The sequence below is a fragment of the Podarcis erhardii genome, assembly GCF_964252035.2.
Source record: "Podarcis erhardii genome assembly, chromosome: 6".
NCBI lineage: Eukaryota > Metazoa > Chordata > Lepidosauria > Squamata > Lacertidae > Podarcis > Podarcis erhardii.
Window position 1 is genome coordinate 54,249,501 of NC_138510.1, and position 23,836 is coordinate 54,273,336.

The 23,836-nt window shown below is 41.5% G+C and overlaps 1 protein-coding gene across 2 annotated transcripts in view; it reads right to left on the reverse strand.

Annotated features, from left to right (window-relative positions):
- MKNK1 (MAPK interacting serine/threonine kinase 1) overlaps positions 1–23,836 on the reverse strand; it is a 41,931-nt gene that overhangs the window by 13,324 nt on the left and 4,771 nt on the right. Inside the window, exons 1-6 of one of the 2 annotated variants that reach the window (XM_081868283.1) lie at positions 21,591–21,666; positions 13,313–13,409; positions 6,699–6,797; positions 5,326–5,423; positions 3,158–3,237; positions 2,786–2,859 (exon numbers count right to left, since the gene is read on the reverse strand). In XM_081868283.1, the coding sequence (XP_081724409.1) occupies positions 2,786–2,859; positions 3,158–3,237; positions 5,326–5,423; positions 6,699–6,795 (349 nt within the window). In that variant the 5' untranslated portion in view covers positions 6,796–6,797; positions 13,313–13,409; positions 21,591–21,666. Of the gene's footprint in view, positions 1–2,785; positions 2,860–3,157; positions 3,238–5,325; positions 5,424–6,698; positions 6,798–13,312; positions 13,410–21,590; positions 21,667–23,836 lie in introns of those variants that run through there. The other variant, XM_081868284.1, reaches the window with a different exon arrangement.

A 23,836-nucleotide genomic window follows, 5' to 3' on the forward strand; every position in this document is an offset into this window, starting at 1 on the left:
ACACCACACCACAGATCTAGTTCCCCACCCTGCTGTCTCTCTGCCCCCACACTGCTGTCAGCCCCATAACCACAACTGTACCCTCACCTGCAGCTGCACCTGCGCTGCCACCACAGCATGGTGGCAAGGGCACAGTAGCAGTGATGAGAGTAACAGGGTTGTGTTGGCAGCATGGGGGTGGGGGGGCGGGTGTTGGATCCGCCACCTGAAGCAAATGGCTGCACCTTGCCTAAAGCTGTGCACAGCAGCCAGGGTGAAGTTGTGGGGGGTGGCATTCAGCAATTGGCACATCTCGGGAGAGCCAACTCAGGACCCAATGGATTCTGGTTTGGCTCAGCCCTGCCCTCTGCCTGGAAAGGCCCACTTTGCAGTTTCTGATGTCTGGTACCAGTGGCACTTCTGTCTGCTTGCATGTTTGGTGGGTGGGTGGAAAGGGAGCTCTGGGTCTGCAGTGATGCTGGCATCACTCCCCAGGTGGCAGCAGGCCAACAGGGGCCAGCAGGGCTGGGAGGAACGAATCCTCTTCCCAATACAGCCCCCCAAGCCTGGCACAAAAAGGGCTTGGATTATCTCTGCCAAAGTGGCCTTGAAGTAGAGGGAGGATACGATCCATAAAGTGATAAATCTAGTTATAGAATTTGCCAAAGCAATCCATTTTTAAAAATAGTAATGTAGAATAGACTTCACTGAGTTTTGCAACATGCTAACTTCAGAGAGGCACAAGGCCAAGAGCTCATATGTTTGTTCCTGCGATTTTGAAATTCATGCATTCAAGTTCTTTCCCCCTGCCTGTTCCCTGCAAGTAAACACACATCTAACCGGCAAATAACATAAAATAGTCTGGGTTTTTGAGGGCCTCTCCATTAGGCCCACCTAGTTCTGTGCACTTAACATCCTATCGGCATTAATGGAAAACTGGCAAAATGCCAACTGCTATCCGTAAGCACAGAAAATAATTTTCAGAGGTGATGTCGCAGACATCCAGTGTGAAACAAGCATCCAAAGGACCCAAGAACTAACCACCAGGACCAGTGACATTTTGTGGACTTCCAGCTATTTGCAGGGGGAAGCAATGGTTCATTAATTAATCTATTTTAATGGCTAAGTACAGCAGCTTGCTCTAGTGCTCAAAAGCAACGTCTCCCTCCCCAGAGTGCTATACGATAATATTCAAATTTTCACTATGAGTTGTGAGCACAATTTCCTGAATGAGTTCAAGATCCTGCCAACAAACATTCCAGACTTGAAGCTTCCTGGAACAGAGCATGGGCTTTTATTGATAGATTATCAGCATGTTAAGAAAATCAGACAAAGCCTCTGTAGGTGGTGACAGAATAAGATGTTCTTATGAATCAAGTTCTCAGATTTGTCCTATACACTTGTCTATTCATTTATCCACAGAGAAGACTGTAACAACTTGTAATTATACAAGTGACTATTATGATCTCATTTGATGGGTAAAGCTTTACATACCTGTTAAAAGTTTCAATATGAAAAAATAGTTATTTAAAAACCAGATTTACATCCAAGTTGTCCAATGACTAAACAGGGGGAAATACTAACTACTCATCATTATCACCATCATTCCTACTACTACTATTGAGAAGCTTGCGTCAATGTATATTGCAGTTAGAATTCTGAAACCATTTACACGTTCTTTTAATAGGTTTCCAGTAACATGAATACTAAGACTATGTGCTCATCCTCCCTTTAAAATAACTGCCCCCAAAGGTCACATGTGACACACACACACACACAAGCTATGTAGATACTATCTAGCTTCAACATGTCAAAAAATAATTGAAGAGGTTTTTTCTTTTAATAGATTATTAAAATTTGGGGGGAAATACAAAGATGAATATCAGATATCTTTTAATCAAAACTAAAAAGCTAATCTTGATAAGAACACATAAAGAGAGGGGGGGAGAAAAAGATGAAGGAAAAAGAAAAAATGGAAAGAAAAAGAAAAGAGAACCTCCAATTCTTCATCTGTCAGCTATATATAGAAAATTACTCAACATAACACCCAGCAAATTCACTTTATATAAACCAACATTATCTTCAGTTCCCAAACCCAGATATTGTGAGTTCATTTTCTTTAATAAATGTTAACAATGATACCTCTGAAGAAGTATTTTTAAAATAATTTCTACCCCAGCTTCTGTGCTGAGGTACACTCAATATATGCAATCGAAAGAATTGTAGATAATAAAATACAAGATCTCTTTTACAAGCAAAGAAGTAATCAGAACATCCAAGAGCTCAAATCAGGATAATGTCCAATGGAATAAAATTGTCTTTACACAAGCATGTGCCAAACACATCAGTATCCACTGTCTTTTAAGATGCCTTGGCTTGTTTCTAATGCAGTGCTAAGTAATTATCCCATCGGCACAAAGATTTCTGCTTGTGCCATGGGACTCCCCACTCCACACATGTGCTGCACCATCCCCAAATCTACTCTGGAGTGTTGGGGGGGGGATGCATAACATATTTAGGGGGAACACAAGGGGAGAAGGAGGAAGTCCCATTACACAAGCGGCAGTGATGGGACAGTTATAGCATGCATTATCACAGGAAACACATTTCCCAAGTCTCAGTTCTGACCAGTAGCAGCTTTCCAGAGTTTCAGTTAGCTGTCCTTCCTAGCCTTAGCTGGAAATGCCAGGGAATGAACCTGAACCCTTTTCCACACAAAATAGCCCACCCACATTGGGGGGGGAATTCTATCTTTATCTAGCTAACTTATTACAAGAAAATTAAAAAAAATCATGTACATACATACCTCCATGCAGTTTTTCAAAGACAAGGTAGTACCTTGCATTATCTTCAAAAAATTCTATTAATTCCAAAATGTTCCTTTAAAAAAAAAAAAGGGGGCATCTGTGTTAAATTTGTTGTTCTGTATAAATAAAGCCAAAATATTTATGGGGTACCCAACGAAAAGGTATCATTGTTTAATATTTGGGTAGTGTTTTCTGCTAAACATGGAGGAGTGCTCTAATCAACATAAAAACAGCGTAACTGTTCTCATTTCCAAGTTTCACTGAGCAAACTACACTGTTTTGGGTTCAAAGCAATGTCACATCCAATACATGATTACACTAAAGACTTAAAACTCGTAATTGTATTGTTAAATGCTGTAACAATTACTTACTTGTTACCTTGACACTGATACAATGTCTCCACTTCCCGAAATACCCGACTACGACTATGCCCAGCGTTCTTCTCAATTATCTGTTATAAAAACAAAAGCCAGGTTTTTTTTAAAAAAAAGCAAGAAACATCATGCTGAGCAGCTACTGTTACTATCTGTCACCTTTCAAAAAAACTGTCCATATAAATATTAGCCACTCTTTGCTTTGTGTTTGATAATAGATGTTTACTGGCATGATACAGATTTTGCATGTTCCACATCCACCAAGCCCCCATAATGCCCTGTTTCCATTTCAAGATCTTACAATGGCTACCACTGCAGGAAACACTGCTGGCAGTAGCATGTAGCCTACTGCACATTTGCTGGGCACAGTGGGAAGATCCACAGCAGTAGAACACAGCCAAGAAACACCTCTGTCTCATCCTAAACCAGCCTTTCTCAACCTTGGGTCCCCAGATGTTTTGGCCTACAACTCCCATGATCCCTAGCTCACAGGACCCGTGGTCAGGGATGATGGGAGTTGTAGGCCAAAAACATCTGGGGACCCAAGGTTGAGAAAGGCTGTAACCCTTCCAGTAGCACTGACTGGGAACTAGGATTGCTCTGCCCATCTCTCACTGAAAATCGACAAGACTTCTGCATTGGTAATTCTAATGCAACCCATCTCCCTTCTTGAGTCATGGCCAAAGGTTAAAGAATAAAATTAGTGACGTTGAATAAAGTTGTTCCTATTTCAACATTTTTATTTCCCAACAAGAAATGAAGACAAGTAAATGAAGACATTTAGAACCCTCTCAAAATCAAATTTCGACCTAGAAAGAGGAGCAGAGGAAGTGGGAGATAATATCATGGGAGATAAGGCATGGGGCATAGTCCTGGCAGTCACAAACACTGCAGTCTCATGTGATATGCATGGCTGTAGATTTAAAAAGTAATGTGCCTATATTAGTGCAAATGTTTGGGATAAGACTTTCTGAATGATTATTTAATATTTAGTTAACATAGGATAGAAAGCAAGCTTTATTTTAAACTGGAAATTGGCAACTGTTTTCTCAAAGATTTGTAGATTGTTTTGGATGAGCATATACACTACAACCAGCTTTCCCTCTTTCAGTTTTGTCCTTGGTGAGCAGGCTTCTGTATTGTTTGGAAAACTAGCACAGCCTATTTGATTGGACAAAATAAATGTATTTTCACAATGGAAAATATGCCTCTCTGAAGCCGCTTCCATCTGTTAATAATTTACTGGGATGAATCAGACAATTCCAATCCTCAAAACCATGGTCTAACAAGAGGGGAAGAGTTTTGTTCTTGCATGCTCCCTCCTCACACATTCAGCTAAAAGACAATCTTCCTTGTTTGACCAAACCATAGTTTTCCCAGTACGTTTCCGAGCACAATTCAAAGTGCTGACCTTTAAAGCCCTAAACAGCCTCGGTCCAGTATATCTGAAGGAGCGTCTCCACCCCCATCGTTCTGCCCGGACGCTGAGGTCCACTGCCGAGGGCCTTCTGGCGGTTCCCTCCCTGCGAGAAGCCAAGTTACAGGGAACCAGGCAGAGGGCCTTCTCGGTAGTGGCACCCACCCTGTGGAACGCCCTCCCACCAGACTTTTAGAAGACATCTGAAGGCAGCCCTGTTTAGGGAAGCTTTTAATGTTTGATGCATTACTGTATCTTAATATTTTGTTGGAAGCTGCCCAGATGGGCAGGGTATAAATAATTTATTATTATTATTATTATTATTATTATTATTATTATTATTATTATTATTTCCAAGCTAGGACAATACTCATTAAACTAAGCAAAGTAGGCAAAGTAGGAAGATGTATTGCACAAGCACAGGGCTCATTCAAAATCCCACATACCACGGTTTAAAGAATCAGAAATCGAAAAACTAAATTCAGTGAAGAAATGTGCATGCACACGAAAGCTTATACCAGAACAAACTTAGCTGGTCTATAAAGTGCTACTGGACAATTTTATTTATTTATTTTTTATTTCTACTGTGTCAGACCAACACGGCTACCTACCTGAATCTAAATTCCATGATGTTAGCAATATCAATGATTTATGACAGAATACATTAGTACAGCAGCATCTGTGAAGAACATTTTTAGGCAGCAAAGACCTTTAATGAATGAAAATAATACTGGAGTACTTTACTTACCTTAACTGCATATTCTTTCCCATTCTGCAAGCTAACTGCTCCCTGAACCTTGGCATATGATCCTTCACCAAGTAACTCTGCAGTGAGTTTGTACAGATCTGCCAAAGAATTCCAGTATACAGAAATCATTATCAGAAAACATTTTTATGAACTGCACGTATAAACAACTGAGCTAATCACTACACCTGATAATAAAACAAGAACAGGTGCTCCCTTGGTAATTAACTGAGTTGAAACAGCAGCTTTAGTTTTATGATCAATCTGTTCTCAGTTAGACAAAAGCAAAGGAGTGAAGTTGAGAGCTTCTTACCATAAAAATATTAGACTATGCCCAGGAAGGCTGTGATCCTATGTTTTCTGTCTTATAAAACAAACAGAATAAAATATAAAATAGAGATAAGATAACTTAACTTAACTAATATAAGCCAAGATATTTCAAGATTGCTTTGAAATGGGGAGCAGGGTGTCTCCAGAGGAAATCTGAATCATTAGAGTAGTTTTGTGATAACATCTTACAGTAACTACAATAAGAACATCCTGCACCAAGGAAATAACTCAGTAAATGAAGGTGTTTAACAGATGGGTCACAGTCTAGAGCAGGGGTAGGCAACCTAAGGCCCATGGGCCGGATGCGGACCAATCGCCTTTTCAATCCGGCCCACGGACAGTCTGGGAATCAGCATGTTTTTACATGAGTAGAATGTGTCCTTTTATTTAAAATGCATCTCTGGGTTATTTGTGGGGCCTGCCTGGTGTTTTTACATTAGTAGAATGTGTTCTTTTATTTAAAATGCATCTCTGGGGTATTTGTGGGGCATAGGAATTCATTCATTTTTTTCTTCAAAATATAGTCTAGCCCCCAACAAGGTTTGAGGGACGGTGAACGGGCCCACGGCTGAAAAAGGTTGCTCACCCTGATCTAGAGTGCCCATTAAGCCTCAATGAATTCAACATGCTCAGTGCAACCTAATCCAATGCACATTTATACAGAAATAAGCCCTGAAGAACTCAAGGGAGCATACCCTCATACACATGTTCATAGGACTGCAGGCTCAAGTGATAACTTTTCCTTCTCTAAAAATTGTTTTGAAATAATCCTATGACAGCAGAAGAAAGACTACTCCCCATGAAATGAAACTATACAATCACATATAATTTCAACACGTTGCTACCTTTCAAAGAAAGCAAAGCACTAAGAGGGAAGCCACACAACAAAACCACAAAGGCATAATGCAGCCCCCACAAAAGGGGCTATAGAAATGCAATGGCTCAACAGAGTTTTTGCCATGAAGCAAACAGCAACCCTGAAGCAACTGCTTAACTACTGTGAAAGATCAGGAGGAAACAAAAGGAAAGCAGAACATGGGACCAACCTTCAAACCTTCCAGGGACATGGTCTGTAGCTCTGGTTCTTTTTTTCTTTTTTCTTTTCCCATTGTCTGATATGGGAACAGGCTGGCTAATGACCATCTCTACATGGCAGAAGAAAGCTAGAGTTAACGTATGTATATGTAGAGGGAGATAATATGTCATTGTGCTCTTAAAGATTCCAGTGTTCAGATTTTTAAAAAATCATTCTGTGTTTGAGTCTTTAAAACCCAACAATTTTTGGTTACACCAAAGGAACAATGCTGTTTTCCAAATCATAAAAAGAAAAGAAAAGCTAAGAAGTAGTTATAGAGAATCTACTCTGAAAAGCAGCACTGTCTTTTTATACTATGGCAATTACCGCATTTTTCTCTCTATAACACGCACATTTTTTCTCCTAAAAAGTAAGGGGAAATGTCTGTGCGTGTTATTGAGCGAATGTGTGGTCCCTGGAGCTGACTGGCCCGAGTGCAGGGGCAAAAATCAGATCGCGCGCTGCAGAGAGGAGGCTGCTGCTTTCCTGCATTCTGCCTCAGGGTTTTACTGCCCCCCCCTTCTGTTTTTGGTTGCTGTGTTTGCTCAAACGCAACAAAGAGAAGGGAAATCCCCTGCCCTCCTGGCAAGCAGAGGGGAAAGGAAAGGATTGCGTCCTTCCTTCTAATTCCTTCCTAGTCACACTGCGCGCAGGCTTCAGCCCACCCGGCTCACGTTCCGTCGGCTAGGAGCACAGCCGACAGCCACCACCTCCTCCTCTCCATGCTCCGGTGCTGCTGCTGCGTTCAGCATTCTAGGGACTCGCAGGCAGCCGGAAAACATGCAGGTGGGAGAGAGAGAGGGGGGGGAGGGCTGGTTTGGGTGGGTGGAGGGAAACTTTTGCCTTCCTTTCCTCCCTCCCGTTAAACCCCTCTCCTGCACTGTTAGCCAGTTGCTTCTCCGCACACCCCTCTCGTGCTCCTTGTCCCTTCTGTGTTTTTCCTTCCCTTCCCACTTAAAACGTGGTTACAAAGCACGGATCCACATGGATCCTCAGGATCTTTGCATTGGGTCACCCCAAATTCACCATCAGATCACATAGCACGTCCATGTGACTACAGCCTGCACCAAAAAAATCACGCACCCACTGTTGCCTGGGGCTGCAATGGTGCAAAAACGTGGTTAGAAAGCACGGATCCACATGGATCCTCAGGATCTTTGCATTGGGTCATCCCAAATTCACCATCAGATCACATAGCATGTCCATGGCTACAGGATCCACATGGATTCTCAGGATTTTTGCATTGGGCTACCCCAAACTCACTGTAAAATCACATGTCTGTGGCCACAGCATGAAGCACAAAAATGATACATCCGCTGTTTCATTTATTTATTTTTCTTGTTTTCCTCCTCTAAAAACTATGTGCGTGTTATGGTCAGATGCGTGTTATAGAGTGAAAAATACGGTAGTTTATGTACCAAGCTGGCTCAGCAGAACCACCAATGCTGTTTTAAGAGTGCCCAGTTGCAGGATCTCCATACCACAGGTTACTGGTCTGTTCTTACTAGGAACAGTATTATTTCTTCACCATTTCAGTTTTCCAAACTAAAGTAGAATCATCTTTGTTATGCTTGAAACAAAACAATAAGGGTGGAGAGAAGAATGGGAAATGATATTAAACAAGGTATTAAACAAGAGGCAGCAGAATTCAGGCCAAATCTACTAACAAGAAATCACTATACTAGGGCCTATGACGCCTTACTATAGTGCCCTGGCCTTTTTTTGGCTTAAACACCTTGGGCTGAATCCAGAGTTCTTGTGAGCAGAACCAATCACTGTGAATTGGGTTCAGAAATGTGTAAGTGGTTGGAACAGAACTGGTGGTACAGAATCTGTTTGTCTTGATCCTGTCAACAGTGAGGCAACCACATTTTGCACTAGCTGAAGCCTCCAAACAGTTTTCCAACAGCCCCATATAAAATGCATTGAAATGATTCAACCTTGAGGTTCCAGAGCATAGATAACTGCAGCCAAGTTATCCCTGTCTAGATAGGGTCATAGTTAGGTAACCAGCGTAAGATGATGCCGCCAAGGCCACCTGTGCCTCAAGTGACAGCAATGGAGTTATTAGTATGAACACTTATATTTGACCGAGTGTACTTTGGGGGCAATTTGTTCCTGCAAAGATTTAAGAGAACTGCAAAGATTTCCCCTTTATTTCCTATGAACCGTAACAAATAAATAATATTTCCAATATATATTTAAGTATTATCTTCCATCACCCTCACAAATACTAGCAGACTATTTCATCTTCATTTATTTGTAGAAAAACAGAGTAATTAAGAATTATTTGTATGTTTCCAAACAACAAATGCTCAAGGAAAATGCACCATCATGTATGGGCAGAAATGAAGAGAGAGACTAGAAGCAACAGTGTCAGTCTGACTTCTCTACTGCTTTTGCTAAGACTTCCAAATAAATCCATTCTACAGGGCTGCAATATTATCCTTTTTATTAAAAAAAAAACACAGGTTTTTTTTATTCCTACTAACAGCCTCTGAATCTGTACTTACAATGGTACTATGTTGTAGAAACCATGCTAGTGTCTAAAGGTTTCTATTTGCAGAAGGCGACAGAACTTTCCTGGAATGAACCGAACTATGTAAATAAAATTAATAGAATCACAGAATTGTAGAGTTGCAAGGGATCCTGAGGGTCCTCGGGTCTAATCCAACCCCCTGCAATGCAGAAATCTCAACCAGATCATGACAGACAACCATCCAACCTCAGCTTTGAAGCCTCCCAAGGAACCACTTATCATGGGAGTCTGTTCCACTGTCGAATGGCTCTTAATGTCAGAAAGTTCCTCCTGACGTTTTGCCAGAACCTCCTTTCTTGCAACTTGAATCCATTGGTTTGGGTCCTAGCCTCCAGGCCAAGAGAAAACAAGCTTGCTCCATCCTTCATGTGACAGCCCTTTAGATATTTAAGGATGGCTATCATATCTCCGCTCAGTCTCCTCTTTACCAGGTTAAACATACCCAGTTCCCTCAACTGTTAATGGATGAATTGTCATCCATCAACTCAACAGAAAACATACCATGGTTCATTTTTTTGTTATTGTTTTAGAGGTTAAAGAGTTTTCTTTCACACCAGAAAATAACTGGGCTTGTTGATATCTCCAACTTGTGTTCAGGCAGGCGTACAAGAGGTGTTAGTTTGGCAGGTTATTCAGCCTGAGGTATACAATCAGAAATGCATGACATATCCTTGCATGACCTCAGGCTGTCTAAGGATACTTTCTTTGCAAGAATGAAACACACATTGCTCGTTTTAATGTCATTTTGTATGTGTGCATATGCATACAAATGATCTCTGAAAGTCCTCTTAGCCAATCCACAGTTCACTGTTTTATAAAGGGTGTAGTCTGCTGCAGCAAAAATAAAGAGCCCTATGGCACCTTAAAAACAAACACTCATTACACTCTAGAACAGCTTTCTTCATGATAGTGCCTTTCCTATGTAGGGCCTACAAGTCCCATCATTCATGTCCATTGGCCAGGCTCCCTGGAACTGATGGGAGTTGTAGTCCAAAACACCTGGAAGACACCCGCTTGGGGAAGGCTGGTTTAAAGTCCACTTTAGTAAAACAGTTACAGTTAAAAGCGATCCCACTCATCTACTTTTAATGAGCAAATCTTCCAGTGCCCAAGATTGTCAAGAGTGTCTCACACTCTTTGCTAATCACTTTCTTAATTAACCTTGAGAAAAGTTTATGTTTGTAAGACATGCTAACATATCGTGTGGACATGCAAAAAAACTCAGCCTTGGCATTAATAAACAGCATCCTGGGGTAAGCAATACTGCTTGGCTATCTTAAATATATTGTACAAAAGGAAGGTATGGAAATGACGGTTCATCGGTTAACTGCAGCAAGGATGACAGTTTGCCAAAATTGGAAAAAATACTAATTGTCCCTCTTTAGATGTCTGGTTAACAAAGGTTTAGGACTTCACATGCATGGGAAAGCTGACAAACTTAATTAGAGGTGCACAGGTCAGACAATTTGGAAATGTAATTATAGAGAAGCCGAGGCTTTTCGTTCAATATGGGAATAATATAGTGCAGGACTCATCAAATCCATCTACTTTGCTAGGGAAAGTTAAGCAATTTAAATAATTAAGGATTATAAATTTCAACACTAATAAAATTGAGTGACGATCACTGTTACTTATTTGTTAGTCTGTTTTATAATACTGCCATCTATTAGATGCATCAAATTTATGTGAAAAAGAAGAAGAGGTGAAATTCTCTAGATTAGATCATTGGCTGCACTGGAACTGTGTTGGTGATTTTTCTGTTTGTAAAGCATACAAATATATATTTAAAAATAAAAAGAGAGAAATGATGAAAGTTCAGCTTTGTAAAATGATTAATTATGAGACATTGGCTCAGTCTAAACAACTTCAGTGATACAAATGCAGAGATAGGGGAGGGCTGTAGCTTATCTGCTTCGCTGGAGGTCCCAGGCTCAATCCCTGTCATCTCCATGTGGAGCTGGGAAAGACATCTGCCAGGAACCCAGGAGAGCCCCTGATAGCCAGTGTAGACAAAAGTGAACTAGATTGTCCTATGATCTGTTTCATTAAAAGGTGCCTTTTTATGTTTTCAAACTAGATTTATTGATAATCAATGACATTTGGATTTTCAGTTTGAACACTTGTTTGGGGTAACGTTCAACTAAGGTCAAGGTAATGGTACCCCTGACCATTAGGTCCAGTCGCGGATGACTCTGGGGTTGCACGCTCATCTTGCTCTATAGACCGAGGGAGCCGGTGTTTGGCCAGCGAACCAGAGCAGTGCACAGAAACGCCATTTACCTTCCCACCGGAGCAGTACCTATTTATCTACTTGCACTTTGACGTGCTTTCGAACTGCTAGGTGGGCAGGAACTGAGACTGAACAATGGGAGCTCACCCCGTCACGGGGATTCAAGCCGCCAACCTTCTGATCGGCAAGCCCTAGGTTCTGTGGTTTAGATCACAGCACCACCCGTGTCCCACAGTGCCACCCACGTTCAATTAAATGTGTTTTAATACAACTATAAGCTTTGTTTGGTCAACTAGAAGAAATCACGAGAAATTTGGAGTAGAAAAAAGAAGATTGTAATTTTGGAAACATCAGAAAGAAGAGACTTTGAAGTCCTGCTAGCCTCTTGCAGCCAAATTTGACAAACTTCAAGAAGATTTCTCCCTTCTAGTTTTTATTGAAAGCGAGCAGTTTTCTGTCCATTCATGGTACAACGACCACAGGTTCCAGTGCCACTAATGACAGTGTGCACTGAAATCAACATTGATGTGCCTTCTAAATCTGGGCCTTCCACTTTTCAGCAATGGGTCTCAGGCCTTCATTTTTGAAACAGTATTTACAGTATTTTTCGCTCTATAAGACGCCCCAGACCACAAGATGCACCTAGTTTTTGGAGGAGGAAAACAAGAAAAAAATAATTCTGAATCTCAGAAGCCAGAACAGCAAGAGGGATTGCTGCGCAGTGAAAGCAGCAATCCCTCTTGCTGTTCTGGCTTCTGTGATAGCCGTGCAGCCTGCATTTGCTCCATAAGACGCACACACATTTCCCCTTACTTTTTAGGAGGGAAAAAGTGAGTCTTATAGAGCAAATAATATGGTAGCTCTGGTATATAATCTGACAAGAAAACAAATATTAAAGGCAGCATTTCTCAAGATGAATAGCAGATGTATTCAAGTATTAAAAGGATGTATTTGCAGGAAAGCGTTCTATTTATTTAAGAATGTCAAAATGTTTAGCAATGTTTATATTTAATTAACTGGCTAAAGAAAGCTATGAGCAATCTAGACTGCACTGTCCAATAAGATACCAATATTTAGGGAGTAAAACAAAGAATTGGAAAACTGTAAACTGCAAATTCAGTGAAGAAGTTCAAAGTCCTCCATGATATTCTTGCAGAAAAACTGGTAAAATGTGTGTTGGATGAGGTAACTGTTAGGTGGATTTGTAGCTGATTGACTGAATGAACCCAAGGAGTGCTCATTAATGGTTCCTCGTCTTCCTGGAAATAGGTGACGGGTGGGGTGCCACTGGGTTCTGTCCTGGGCCCACAGTTTTTCAATGTTTTTTATAAACAACCTGTATGAAGGAATTGAGTTACCAGAAAGGAGAACTAAACATCAGGAAGAGCTTTCCAACAGCAAGAGCTGTCTGGCCGTGGAACGGACTCCCCCAGGAGATGGTGGACACTACTTACTTGGAGGTTTTTCAGCAGAGGTTGGGTGGCCATCTGTCATGGATGCTTTAGTTGAGATTCCTGCATTGCAGGGGGTTGGACTAGATGACCCTTGGTGTCCCTTCCAACTCTACAATTCCAATAATCTATGAATTATTGCTTAACTGCTAATGCTCAGTTAAGGAGGCCAGCCGTAGATACGTAGCTAGCCTATATTTATCCATATAGATAAGCGAGTCTACAACGGTCAGAGCAAAGGGTATCTTGCCACCCACCTGCTCGGTAGGCAACCATGGATAATTTTGTCCTTTTGGATATTCTAAGGACAAGTGTACCACAGGGATAAATATAAGCACAGCGGTTTAATATTCAAAGCAAGATACCTGGTTTATGCTGGATTGGTTTCGCTGAAAAGATGGTTGGTGTAGCCAGGCAACACGTTTCACCCACAAGCGAGCTCAGTGAAGGTTGGCTTTGTGACTGAAAGTAACAAAACCCTATTTAGTTTTGCAGGTTAGCACCTAGAAAATACCCACTATGCACTATACAGTACAGGGAGATTTAACAAAAGGCAAACCCTCAGCAACAGAGGTTACCCATTTGCACATACAAAAGAAAGCTTATCCCTTATTTGCAGCTGCAGAATTAATACATGCATATACACGCTAAGCAAACTCAGAAGACAGAATTAACACTTCTCTCTTGATGCCCAATCATTTGCATTTGTGCATATTCCTTACTCCTCCCCTTTGTTTTCCCCATTGTGTATCTTAAGCCAAATTCCTAGGAGAGAAGTATCTGTTTTTCTACAAGAAACTCTGCATGGCACTATAAATAAAATAAATAGGGCAACCGGAGACATTTACTACCTCCTAGTCCTAGTTCTAATCCAGCTTCTTAATAAACTAGTTCACCAGAGGCACATTTGCCAAAGTTGCATGTTTCCAGGAGGGCAAACTGAACTCAGGGAAGGTTCATTAATTGGGAACACTAACTCCTAGCAGTCCATTAAAGAGACTCTTCATTTGGTGAAGATTATATAAGGGCATGGGGTGGATAATGTTTATGGGGGTAGCACTCAGGGTTTCCCAAGGACAGAAAGTAAATGATGCCATTTGATCTTGACTGGGCAGACTTTATGTTCTGAGAAGTAAACCTTTCCATTCTCTCTCTGTTTCTCAATTCCCTAAAGCAGAGTACTTCTCATGAACAACTGTGCACTGCAACTAAAATTCTCAAGGAAGCTGCGGGTTCCTGCAGACAAAAAACTCATACTTCCCCATACACATGTGGTTCTCAGCAGATTGCAGAACTAGATGTACATATGCATGCCATGCAGTCTTGCACGCCCACAGAATTTAGTTTTCATCAAAAGAGCAATCTTTCTCTTGGTATGGTTCTGAAGTCTGTTTGCAGTGCTCGGTAACATCCAAGAGCTGCTGACTATATTTTCTAGTAGTCCGATGCCCACCCCCAAAACAAGGAGGATAATGCATTACATGAAATAGTAAGAATGGAAGAATTGTGCCAAATATCGCAAATTACACACATTTGCTTAATTTATATATGCTGATTTTGATTTTGTGGAACTTGAGATCTCGTGGTGCAGGGAGTACACTCAGGCAAAAGGGATCTCTGGGCAGACTAAGTGGTGACTCTGCTGTCTCCGCAAAACACAGAGAAACACAAGGCAATCATTCCAAAGCCGACCCCTGGATAAGCCAAGATTTATGGAACAAACAAAGGGCGTATTCAAGCACTCTTCTGCACGTTTTAAAAAAGCACAATTGTTCTCAGCATGTAATGCACAATCAATACTACTAGAAAAAGACAACCACTTGTACTTTTGCCTGTAAGAATCTCACCATTTAGCAGGTTCTGCACCAATTTTGTAAGTTAAGTTCCTCTTGTCTCCTGAGCACAGGTCCAGAGGAATCATCACCAGCACACTTGCAATTAAGTTCTGCTCCTCACCGATCCCAATCTACCCTGCCCTACCTATTTATTAAACAGACTTTTAAAAGGTGCCTGCCTTCAAAAAGCACAGTCCTTTGGATGGCTTTTCAAACTGCGTTGTTGCACTGGTGCTATGAGTTTGGTTAGTTTCTTAACAGACAGTATATTTGCAATGCAGTTTCAATGAACCTGGGATCTTCTGCATGCCAAGCCATGTTCTTTGCTACTGAGCTATGGATGATGACTCCAAGCATTGCTTCATTAGGAACAGCAAAAGATGAAAACATAGCTCAAGACAGACAGACTAGACTATTCATGTTTATAAAGAGAATAATGTCATTGAGAAGTGGACACCATATTCCCCCGGTCTCAAATTTCTAATGGGAGAGTGCACACACAGCAAAGATGAGTGATACTACAGGTCAAATGCAACAACTTCCTTAAACAGAAAGTTATTTTCCTCCCCTACATTTAGTGTATATAGCATGTGAATCAACATTTTACAATTCCCCAAGCGAGAACAGTTATTTCAGACATTAAAGGATCTATGAATAAGCTTCCCAATCTCATTTCAAAAACTTGGGGTTTGTCTCCTTACCTAATATAAAGATGGAATTTTTCTAGGGAAAGTATGCTTTGATTATACACATTTGTAGGCATCTCTTTTCTCAAGAGAACCCACAAATTATTTGGCAGTGTGACATTATATTTGTTATATCTTGTTATATATATGTCACATTCTCTTCCTCCTCATCTACCCTCCAAGCAACCATTCACTCATACATGTATCATATTTAATCACTACAATCCCTGATTGAAGATTTACTCACCAGCATGAACCATTTTTCTTTGCACACATTGTCCCGAAAACCAAAAAGACTAATTCCCAGGGAAGTTTAGTCGAAGAATGACAGTCTGAATTTGCTATGTAGTCAACAAAAAGAAGCTCCTAGCCCGCTTCTCACACTACATATACCTTTGAGGTCCAGGAAAAGAGAGTGACAGAGTCTACAACTGCAAAACCTCACACTGCCTGGAGATTTGTGTTCAACATAAGGAATGAGCTATTTAGTTTATAAACCTCATTTTAGATTTACTATATATCCTCCCAGTAAGGGTGGAGTACAAACTGTCAACATGCTCCTAGAAATAAACAGAAATAAAGCAAAAAATAAATAATCAAGAAAAATGCAGCATGTCAGTAGGAACAAAGTAGACCAATACAACAAAATTCACAAAAACAAGCTGGGTTACTTTTGTATTCTTAGTACTAAAACTCAGAGAGATAACAGTGAAAGTGAATGAATATATTTCTTTCTATATAGAGAGCCTAGAACTGTGACTGGGCTGAATCACCAACTATTATTTAATAGAAGCAGTCTATCTGTTTAATGCATTTGCTTCCATACAGTCTTAGCTAATAAATTAATATATATATATATAACGTGTAATCTGTGCTTATTATTTTATAATTATTGACAGCTTTGTCTGTTGAGATTTAAGTGAAGCTTTTATAAAAGTTACGGTACATTGGGCAAGATCCAATGTTGTGCAAATGGATTTTTTTCTTCCTCCTCCCAGAAGACTCCCAAGTGCTCTCCAAATATCCTGTGGAGGGTTAGGAAGGAAATGACTCTAAAAGGTCCTCTCTCTCTCTCTCAGGAGTAAGCAAGGAGGGAGGAAATAAAAATGATAGGTTGGGGGCAGGGTAAAAAACTGCTCTATACCACCCAATAAAATCTCCCTAACTTCTGAGAAGGACAAAGCTTGTCTTCCCTGAAACTCTATTGGACTCCTCCTGCGATTCTGTGAGTCACTCTCTCACTCAGCTGGTAAGGGGCAAGTTCACCTTTTCTAAGCTGCTCACAGTGTTGCATACAATGCAAAATGGAACCAGTACTTCCAGTACTTGCATCTAAAGTGCAGCCACTGATTATCTACGCCTCTTCTTGGAAAAGCAGCCTCTGCCATCAGGCTCAGAGTTACCCCGCTGCAAGGCATTTTGGTCAACGGATCTGACTGTCTGGCAATCTGAAAAGCATTTTGTGGATTATTCCCCAATTACCAAACCTATGGAAGAGATAAGCAGATTGGAAATTTTGGTTACATGTCCCATCCACACAATTAAAACAATATTATACCCCTTTAAACAGTCAAGGCTTCCCCCAATGACTCCTCAGAACTGAAGCTTGTTACGGGTGCTGTGAGGTGTTACGAAGCCCCATTTCCCCTCACAGGCCTACAATTCCCAACATTCCCCAGAAAGAGAGATTGACTGTTAAATCACTCTAGGAACAAGTTTGGTGAGGGAAATAGGGAACTCCCAACACCCTTAACAAACTACAGTTCCCAGGATCCTTTAGGGGAAGCTATGACTGCTCATGATACTGCTTTAAATGTATGGTGCTGATGGAGACACAGTGTAGCACTAAGATGGTATAAGTTTCAAGAGTCTAGAATTGAGAATTGTAGCTAATGAAAAGATAAATATGACTCAGCAATGTACTGTAGTGCCACTGCAAAGAAAAGCAATGCCATGTTGGATTGCAATGATACGGTACTATGTATGACGCTGGAATTTAGGTATTTTGCATTGGCAAGGCAACAGCAAGAGGAGTACATTCAGTTCTGGTCAACATGCTTAAAGATATGAAGCAGCTGGATGTAAGAATAACAAACATGAAAAATTAAGACATGCAGAGAACTACCAAAAGAGCTAAGAATGGAGAAAATACAACTAAGAGTCTTCAGAAGCATTTTTTGCCTTGAGAAGCGTGGGAATTGGTTTCATTGGTTAAAACAGATGACAAGAAAGAATGTGTTCAAACTGCATCCAAAGATTTAGGCAGGGTATTAGGAACAACTTTCTAAATGTAGGAATGCTGGAGTACAGCAACAGGCTGCATTATTTATGCTGCAATCCAAACTCCTTTTGCACTGGGCTAGAGGGCAGGGAAAGAGGGTTTGGATTGGGCGAATGTTCCCCACTCTGTCCACCAAACAGGCAGATGGAAGGACCACTATCAGAATACCCCACTGGTGCTAGCCTGCAAGAACCCTCAAACCAGGACATTCTGGGAGCAGGGAGGGAAAAGAGCTGAGCCAGGATCTTCTGGATCTGAACTCAGTTTCACTGCAGTCACTCTGCAGTCATTTGCCTGCTGCCACTGCCTTTTGGCAGCACGAGCAATGGGGCTGCAAATGCAGAACTGCCTCCGTTGCTGCCTATCCAGGGTTTGGACTGTCCTGCCAGTTATTAATTATATTTATAGGCTGCCTTTTAGCCATTGCATCTGCCTACGGAATCCAGAATAAAAAGATTTTTAAAAAGAATTCTTAGTGGATTTTCCAACATGGGTGGTTTTAAAAGCATGTTATAGACAGATTCAGTACTCAGAATAGAAGCGCTGAACAATGGCTCACTAAGGAGGTAGTCCATCCCTGCAGGTGTCAACTTGAAGCCCTTTGGGGGGAAAGACAGGTTTGGTTAGGAACCCAGTTTCTAAACCTCCGCAATATGTTAGGATTCTTCCAACTTTGGAGACCTCATTTCTAGAAAGATGAAATAGTCAGCGGCATGTTTAAGACAAAACCTCCTCCTAAAGCCATATCATAGCTAGTTTTAAATATATAATATATACATGAATGGACATGAATGTATCAAGAAATCTAGAGTCCCTTTGGGAGGAAGTGCAGGATACACATTTTAATTAATTAATTAACAGCTCATGAACATGAAGAATTAACCAGAGGCTCTTCACATTTTACCTCAACAGAACAAGGGAAGATCTTCCATTCCAAAATATTATTGCGACTCATCATGTGTGGAAAGACTGAAAGTAGCAAAATTATCCCTGACCTGCAAAACAGGCATAATATTGCTGAGATTCTCAGAGTTCTGTACACCATCTCTTTATGTGACAATCACAGGACTTGCAAGTCGATCCACGAGCCATTTTAAAGTAACACTCACCACCTACCTGATTTAAATGTCCAAGCTACAAAGGGTAATAACTTCTCATGAGAGGCACTGACAGGATCTCATCAGAACCCGCTCAAGACTGACTTAAAATATTAGATGGGTTGCATCATAAGATCAGAAATAACTGGTTTATTGTTACAGAGCAAATAGAGGTAGCCAAATTTATACAAGATAAGGTCCTATACTTCAATCATTAAGATGTCCACAGCATATGTTTCACTCCCAGCACTTTATCATTATACTACCTTTGAGTCCCCATTAACCCTCTAAACACATTAAAATCCCAGGCCTAAAAAAAGAAAATCCAGTCCTGGGGTAAGAGAAGTCTTCTATGCAATCCTTCTGAAATTAATTAGGACTGTTTTAACACAAGCTTTTTTTTTTTTTAACTATGCTTTAAGGTTCTTATTTATTTATTTATTGAATTTATATATCCCACCCTTCCTCCCCAAAGGAGTCCAAGGCAGCAAACAGATACACAATTTCAAAACAAAAACAAATACTTTGCCCTTCAATATCAATAATCCTGTGCATGTTCACTCTGAAGTAAGTCCCACTATGTTCAATGGAGCTTAGTACTTGAAAAGGCATTGCCCCCAAATAAGGATTCGAGTATGCACCCTAGAAAATAAGAATATCCCACAATATCTGTCAACATTAGTTGGCCATGTAGTCAGTGCTGGATTTACATATAAGCAAAACAAGCTATAGCTTAGGGCCCTACTCTCTTGGGAGGCCCCCAAAAATTGAAAGAAAAAAACACCTGGATGTACATTTCCAAAATATAAGATAAAAAACAAATAAAATAAAAGCTACATACAGCAACAGTGTTATGTGTTGTGTAGGCTCCTATGATGTAAGTAATGGGCCCCACCCATATCACTGGTTTGCTCATTTCTATATCAATTACTTTGATAAAATACATATTTTGTTATGTGCAAATGGCTTTAGGTACCTATTAGGTCCATAAATTACCATATAGCATATAATCAACACAAAAACAGTGGCAATTTGTTGTTGACAAAGGACAGCTGGACATATAAAGGCCTCATTACCTTCAGTAGCTTAGGGCCTCTTCAAACCTAAATCCGGCCCTGTGTGTAGTGCAGAACAAATGCACAACTACAAGGAGCTATGCCATTTCCAGGACCATATACTGAACTATCTCCAAGAACGTCTACTGTAGTTTCATTGACAAGAAAAGGAGGGCCTTGACTACATCAATTGATGTGTTATTTTCAGGCAATGGACGAGATGTTATTGCATGTCAGGCAATTTTTTTCTGTTTAAGAAATACACAGAGGGCCTGGTATTAATAGTAGTAGTAGTAGTAGTAGTAATAAATACATGCATACGAAGTATAAAACAGCATTTGAATGTAAACATAGGAATGCACAGCATCACCACTATTCGGAAGGTGAAAAAAATTATAACCCCAGCAAAGGCACTGAGTGATTGTGTAAAGAAATTGTGTGAATTGGAAGTTAATCTCCACAGGACTATTTTCTCAAAGAACAAAACAAAACCCCAAGATCTGTTGAATCCAATTTTCATAGAGTCTCCGTTCAGAGGAATGAGCAGGTGAACTCCTATGAGAGCAGGATGGAAAATATGTGGCTCTCCAGATGTTGTTGTGGACTCCACCAGCCCCACCAGCATTGTAAATGGTCTGGCATGATGGGAATTATAGTCCAACATTTGGAGTACTGCAGGTTCCCTATCACTGTCCTAAGGAGAGGACACACCTACAGCTGCTAGCTGTAGCAATATACAGGGAAGGCCAACACTTACTTTCACATCTTCCTGGCAAGATTTCAGAAGCAACAGATTGCAGAACTAGAGGGACCATGATGTAACCCAGTGAGGCAATTCTTACATCCTAAACTTTGAGGGCAAAGGAACCATGACTTAGTGCTCCCAATACCTGTGTGCAGGGTGCTTCAGCTCTCTAGCATGGCTGCTGCTCCTAGGCTGCAACAACCCTAGGCTGCAACAAAGCTTACATACAACCCTTGACAAATTCCTGTACTCCCAGAAGAGCACTACAAAGCAGACTCTACCGGCTAGAAAAGACTTTCTGTAAAAACCTCAAATATTCTTATTTTCTCAGCTCAATGTGTTAGTCCACTAAATAGATACTCTTTTATCTCCTTGTACCTTATCTAGTATTATTCAGCTTAGCGCAGGCACAGTAACAGCCGCCTACAAAACCAAACCTCAAATCTCATTGTGAGTTTGACAAGTTGGAAATGACTTGTCTTTCTGATGCCTCGAGTTCAAAAGTCCTTCCAGCTCCTGCATTAACTTACAACTCATAAAGGGAAGTCACACATTCTACCACTCCAAAAGGAAACTGGGGACGTGCAGAGTGCACTGCTAACCACAAAACCAACATGGTGGGGGGGGGGGAGCACCTCTACTCTATCCAATTACTCCTCCTATTTGTTGTGCCACTTTACGTATCGCCTCATCAGGGAGGACTCCTCCCCTCCCACTTTCCCCATTCCTGGAAGAAAGAAGGAAAGAAAACAATTCTCTGCTCTATGGACGGTCCCTATCCCTGCGCCCACCCTGTTTCCCACGCTCATCCCCGGGGAGGTCCAGAAAGTACTTTCTGGCAGAGCTCAGGTGAAACCCCCAGGACACAGGAGCATCATTGCAGAAGCCTCTGAGCATGTGAAGAGTTCCTTTCCTCCACCAATAACGAGCGGCTCTTAACTTACCCATCCCTTCGGGCTCCGAAGAAGCTGGGAGGCCCCCCGAGGGACAGGGCTTCCCCCCAGCAGGCTTCCCCGCTCCGCCCGCCTCCGCGCTTGCCAGGCCGCGGCCCTCTCCCGCCCGGTCGCACGGGGCTCCCGCTTAGCCACGGGGAGGAAGGGCGAGCGAGGGAGCGCGGAGAAGAAGCTCGCCGGCCAGCTGCCGCCCCTCAAGGGTTAAAGACTTGAAAAGGCCGGGCCAGCGCATGCCCAAGGAATGCCCTGCCGGTCGCGGGAGGAAACGGCGCACGCGCGCAAGGGCAGGCCCGGTGGGGAGAAGTCTGTGCACATGCGCAAAACCTTCTGAAACGGGCTGGCTCCCTCTTTTTTGTGTGGCGTTTTTTTTCTCTCGATTCCGGATGGCAGACGCAATAGGAAGGCTGCGTTGCGTTGGGAGTGTGATAGGAAAGCAGGCGAGCTCTCCATGGCAGCGGGGATGCCAGAAACACGGCTTAGGCCGTTGGTTACTCATAGTCCAAAAGATAAATTCCTTCCAGTAGCACCTTAAAGACCAACTAAGTCAGTTCTTGGTATGAGCTTTCGTGTGCATGCACACTTCTTCAGATACTTCTTCAGATCTGAAGAAGTGTGCATGCACACGAAAGCTCATACCAAGAACTGACTTAGTTGGTCTTTAAGGTGCTACTGGAAGGAATTTGTTTTGTTTTGACTATGGCAGACCAACACGGCTACCTATCTGTAACTAGTCCAAAAGATGCTATACATAAACACTAATCCCACGCATCCTAATTTGGATCCCCGCTTGCTTCTCAAGCTCTGGCCTGTGAAGTCATGGGAAAGCTAAAAATTAGTTCAAAGGCTGTGCTTAATTGTCATGACAAAAATCACACCCATGCAGAAGAATCCAGAAACCGCCTAAATCAGGGAACTTGGGCATCTAGGGTGTGGCTAAGAAGGCCAGTGTAAATTGTCTATGAATTGTCTCTTGAGCAAGCCATGAGCTTAATTAAGGTAAACCCATTGCAAAGAGTAAGGGAACAGAGCAAGGCAAAAGTTGGGACCATGAGGTATTGCATTGCATTGCAGGCCAGAGTTGAACTCGGTGACCCTTGTGGTACCTTCCAACTCTACAGTTCTGTTATGTACTAAGCTTGGTTCCTAGAATAATAGGCAAGTAGGATCCTAAAATGCAACAACGGGTTTGGCTTGCAGGAAAAGACCAATCAGGCTCCAGGAGGAAGTTAATCAGCCTATTAGGCTGGTAGGATGTAGAATGCAACAACTGATTGGCCTGCAGGAAAAGACAAATCAGGCTCCAGGAGGGAAGCAGAATCAGCCAATCAGACGGGACTCATTGTGTAAATAATGTATATAAAAGCCTGAGGTTTGGGGGCCAATTCAATCACTGTTTTACAAGCTGCGATAAAGAGCGTGAAAGCACTACAGGACTTGGAGTATATTTCAAGTAATATGATCCTACCTTTGGAAATGTGATTATCCTAGATGTGAAATGACATCCATTCTAGTTACGAGTCAAGACCACAAACTTTTACACCCACAACCTCACCCTTGAAAATTTATCATACCATGCTCATGCTACTTTTTTTTTCCTCCAAAAAGCAATATGTGCTATATTTTATGCCCCTCAGCAATGTTTAGTTTTCATATTGCTGACAGCTTGCATTTTGAAAATTTCTTCACCTCCCTGCTTACTTTCTCTTCTCTTCTTGATTCACTTAATCAAGGTTGATACATTGCATAACACATTGATTTCTTAGAGATTTGCAAGCCAGGAAGAAAAACAAAATCAGCAAGGGGCTCCAGGATTTCAGCTGCCTACTAGCCTATCATGCAAATGGAAGTTTTCACTGTTGGTTTTTGACCTCACAGGAAATTTTGTCTTCAGCCAAGTCTCCATATAAGCAATTTTTGTTTTTCATTGGGCAAGACTAACAACTAGCAGAGTGGGATGTAATGTAATGTAACACTCTATGCTACTGCAAGTTAAAGGGGGGTGGGTCAGGATGCTAACAGGTTAAGCCTTGATCTGAATAAACAGTGAAATATACACTGCAAGTTTTTGTTATTGAAAGGACTTTACTTGGGTGGGTATGTTATTGTACTTTCTTTCAAAGCGAGGCTCTGATGCTACAGTTTGCCATGCTTTACTCAAGGATAGTTGAAATGCAGGGGAGACCTTGTGACAAACTGTTAACATCCCTTCCTTCCCTACCTCTACCCCTAAGTGCCAG